The 4668-nt window shown below is 39.1% G+C and overlaps 1 protein-coding gene across 1 annotated transcript; it reads right to left on the reverse strand.

Annotated features, from left to right (window-relative positions):
• Positions 1-841: 841 nt before the first annotated feature.
• On the reverse strand, positions 842-1850 carry LOC116804553 (ubiquitin-conjugating enzyme E2-22 kDa-like). Its single transcript, XM_032732642.1, has 2 exons — positions 1344-1850; positions 842-1276 (listed from the first exon to the last, which is right to left on the reverse strand). The coding sequence occupies exons 1-2, from the start codon at positions 1848-1850 to the stop codon at positions 842-844; spliced, it is 942 nt and encodes a 313-aa protein (XP_032588533.1).
• Between the last annotated feature and the right edge of the window lie 2818 nt (positions 1851-4668).

The raw sequence follows: 4668 nt of genomic DNA on the forward strand, positions 1-4668 counted from the left end.
CAGATGCAACTTCTCTCAATTTACCACGCCCCCAGTGATCAATCCATATCCATCCTTATCCTTATCCTGTAGAAAGAGACGGTAAAGTTGTTTTCAATATTAATATCAATAGAGATTATATTGATCTTGATTCCATTTTGTCTTGTCAATTGAACAATAAAATTTATTAAGACAATATCATATACTATATAATATAATAATTAAGTGTATGTTCTCTATTAAGGTTCTCTATCGATGTGTTAGACTAAGCGAATCCCTCCGTATTGCACTTCAGCTAGTGAGCTCAAGCTAGCTATAGATCTGTCTATACCTGAAGGTATATCTCTAGGAATGTCTTGAAAGTCGAAGGGATGGCAGAAGGTGGAAATTAATTAAATGAAGATTTAAGCTCGCCTATAAAAGAAACTACAACAAGTTCAGTCGGGAAGTGGGAAATATCACTGATAAAAATCAATAAATTTTTAGAAAAAATACAAGTTCATACAAAATTTATCATTTCAAGGCAAAGTTACGAATGCAGTTGAACTACCTCATCAGTCATCTACATATTATATACAGATATATGTATTGTAAATGTATCTATGATATATATATATAATGGTGTTGCATCTAGAAAATCCTAGGAACAGAAGTTGGTATCGTCTTATGCAGCTCAGCTGTTGTCAGCCTGAATTTCGAAATGAAGAGAAGAAGACAGTCGCAAAATATTAGTAGCCATGTATTGGTACACAAATGTTTAAAAAAAAAACTAGAAAAATAAAAAAAAAAAAAAAAGTTGAGAATGTTTCCAGCTAATTTGCGTTTCATATGTTAGTAAAGTGGAACTGCTGCTCTTCAGCTGTCAGCTGTGCCTCGCCTGCGACAGATTCGGTCTCGTTGTTGGTCTCATCCATGCCAAGCTGCTGCCCAGCTGATCCAACTGCTGCGCCACCTGAGTCCAGCTGCGAATTGAAGCGCCCACTGCCGTCATCCTGACCAGCTTGGCCGCATTGAGCACCTTGGGAACGTTCAGCACCTTCAGCTCCTTCGCCTCTTTGGGCACCGCCGCCTCTTTGTGCACCTGCGCTACGTTCAGCTCCTCTGCCTCCTTGAGCACCTCTGCCTCTTTGGGCGCCTCCGCCACTTTCAGCTCTTCCGCCTCCTTCAGCTCTTCCGCCACCTTCAGCTCTTCCGCCACCTTCAGCTCCTCTGGCTCCTCGGGCACGTCTGCCTCCTTGTGCACCTCCGCCACCTTCAGCTCCTCTGGCTCCTCGGGCACGTCCACTTCCTTGACTACCTTCGCTGCCTGGACCTTCTAAGCTACCATAACCACGTCTGCCTCCTCCTACACCTAGACGACGTACGCGACTTTGGAACAACGACCTGCGCTGCAGCTGCAGCTGCAGCGGCGGCAGAGTGACGCTTGGAGCGATCGCATAGCGCAGCGTCCAGTCGATCGCGTTGCTCATGTACTCCCTGCGATTGTCGCGATAGAGGGCCGCCATCATCTCGTCACAGGGGTCGTCGGTGTTGGGCTCGCGCATTAGGGCGCACACGGCATGCAGTATGGTTGAGACGTTAATGAAAGCTGTCCACCTGGTGCTGAGAAGGTCCCAGCAAATGTATCCGTCGTAGTCAATGTTGCAATGGTATATCTTTGTCAGGAAGTGTACACGGGGAGCCACAAATGGATAGTCGCGGGTAAATTGCAGACGCAGCGAAAAGACGCCCAAGTAGTAGGGCGTGTCTCTGACGCCCAAAATGGTCGCCTCCCAGAGCATCAAATCGCCGGTGACGGGCCAGACACAGCAATTGCGCGGCTGTTGCTTGTACAGCTCATTCAGTTCCCTTCTCAAACGACGCTCGGCCATGTCTGGACGTGTTTTCGCGAATCACTGGAGAATTGAGCTAGCAGCGTGCAAGTTGTCTGTCTCAGAGTTTTTCTCGATGTGAAAAGTGTCGAGCTTCGATTGTCAGTCGTCAAATTTATGACACTGTTCATCCGCACCGATTGCTCCTACTCCGATTTCGATTGTCACCCAAATTTTGATTATAATTCCACTGGCTGCTATTTGCCTGGGCTCTTAACTGGGCTTTCTGTTATTATAAACACGCCGCTGCTTTGCGGCAGCTTGTCAATAAATAAATATGTATATGTACATTCCTGAATGCATACACACATGCACATATATATGTATATATATATATATATATATATATATATATATATATATATATATATATGGATATATGTCTCGTATTAATATATACCACTATAGATATTTATTATAACAGCAACTATCGCAAGTCACGTATCGTCAGCCTTAGCCATCGTTTATTGCCTCACGCTAGAGATGGCACGCATATCGATATATTCAATGGAATATATAAGCTTTGACCAATTGGTTTTTGCCTTACACTAAATTGATAGAGTCATTAATCGCATTCTATGTTAGAGTAAGTATTTCTTTAATATTGCAATGCTCTACAGTTTATTACATATATAGAAATATTTTTAGATAGTCGGCAACTGCATGTGAAGCTTCAGTTTGAAAGAAGTTCCCATTCACTTTTCATATGACTAACCCCAGCTCTACCAAGGCCAGCTTCATTTAAGCCCAGCCTTAGTCGCTGAGCAGAGTTGGAGTCATCGCAGTGCCAGCAAACCGCTTAAATGGATGCAGTCATAGCGCATCATCATAGAGAAGAGGCGCAGCAGATCTCCAGCCTAGGGAACTCAGTCGCCTTCTGGCACAATCGACACGACGACCGCATCAAACAAGACTCTATAAACTCCCAATGATCTGCAATCGAACAAATTCCACATGATGCCACTAAAGGGCGTTTTGTTTGTTTGTTTGTTTTCTTATATTCTCTGCTTCATATCTCTCTCTGTCTTCCCCTGTCCCTCTTTCTCAATTTTTACTCTCACTTGGAAATTTAAAAATATACACAATGAAATATTTAGAGAAGCGCGAGGGCGCGTGCCTATAGAAGCTGCAAAACGTTGCGCTCAACCCCAGGCGATTGATGAATGCTCTACGTGAAACGATTTCTTACGGCGGAATTTTTTCATATGTGAGTTTTTGAATATCCAAAAAACTAGAAAGAAAAGATTAAAAAGGAATTGAATAATTTGAGCTAAATAGTTTGAGCAAACTCGCTGCTAAAATATATATGTATATATATAAATAACACAATTTTAGGTATTAAAAAAGAAAATAATAATAAAAAAAAAGATTTTTTTAAATATATAATTAAATATGTTTATTTTTTATTTTAATATTATTAATGTTTTTTTTTTTTAAGAGTATACATAAATTGTTTATGTTAGTTTAAAATTTCATAAATAATTCATATATATATAAAATCTAATAATATTTAAAAAAGAATTATATACATACATATTATTTTTTAAATATACATATGTATTTTTTTTACTGTAAGAAATTATATACATATTCATTATATACAAAAAGAGAATACATATTTTAAAAATTTTTTAAATAAAATTATAATATTTATATTATTTTATGTATATGTATATTATATAGTAAATTGCAGAGTATTTCAAATAGTTTATATAGATTAATCTCAAACTGAAGGACTTGTAAACCAGATGTTAGTGTGATGGAATGCTCCTGCACTCTCGCTCTCTCGATTTCTTGTTTTGCCCAACAACTCTCTTTCTCTCTCTCTCTCTCTTTACTCCCATTAGTACACTCTCCGCTTCAACTTGATCTCGATAGAAATGTGAAGAGCAAATCATATTTAGTCCATAACTCGGAACTTTATGCATATTTAAAGATACCAAGAGAGTGCCAGATAAAAAGAGCGAGTGACTGAGAGAGAGAGCGAGAGGGAGAGCGATCGAGGCAATACACGCACACACACACACACACAACTAGACACAACAACTGACTGACTATATATCACTTTCAGATGCGGATTCAGTGCGCTGCCCGTTGTCGAACGGCGGACTTTTCGCTTCTTCATATATTTGTATATATACAAACATATATTACATATACAAATTTAATTTTTTTTTTTTTTTTGTTTCGTGTGCCGCGATCGAACGCAGAGCGTAAGATTTGCCTTTTCGCCTTGCATTTGCGGAACAGAACAAATATATGTATATACATATATGTAAATATATATTTTCCTACCATACATATACAAATATATATATTTCTGTTCTTCCAAAATATTGTATTCTTCAGTTGTCCGCACGTTCGTTTGTGCGCTCGTCTTCACGTTTGTTGTGTGGCCGAGCGAGCGCAGAGACTCGATAAATACAGAAAAAAAAGAGGCGGAATGGAAAATATATAAAATACAAAATAAAAAGAGGCTCAGCTGGCAATAAACAAAATAAGAATAATCAAACAAATTGCAAGTCTATCAAATCCGAGGCAAAGTGACAAATCTCGCGCGGTACAACGCGGCGTATACGTGTTGCAATTACCCAGTGCAAAGTGAAAAGTGAAAAAAAGTTCCGCTATTTTTTTTTTTCAATTTTTTTCCAACTGAAATCATTTGCGTGAAAGTAAGAAAATCAGAATTGTACTAAAGTGAAGCCGGACTACGTGGGAGGCTCTGATGACGTCACAAACACGCAGACACACACACACACACACACATACACCTCTCAATCTATACATGTACATATATAGCTATATAGCCATATAGATA

Source organism: Drosophila mojavensis, unplaced genomic scaffold (genome assembly GCF_018153725.1).
Source record: "Drosophila mojavensis isolate 15081-1352.22 unplaced genomic scaffold, ASM1815372v1 contig_136, whole genome shotgun sequence".
NCBI lineage: Eukaryota > Metazoa > Arthropoda > Insecta > Diptera > Drosophilidae > Drosophila > Drosophila mojavensis.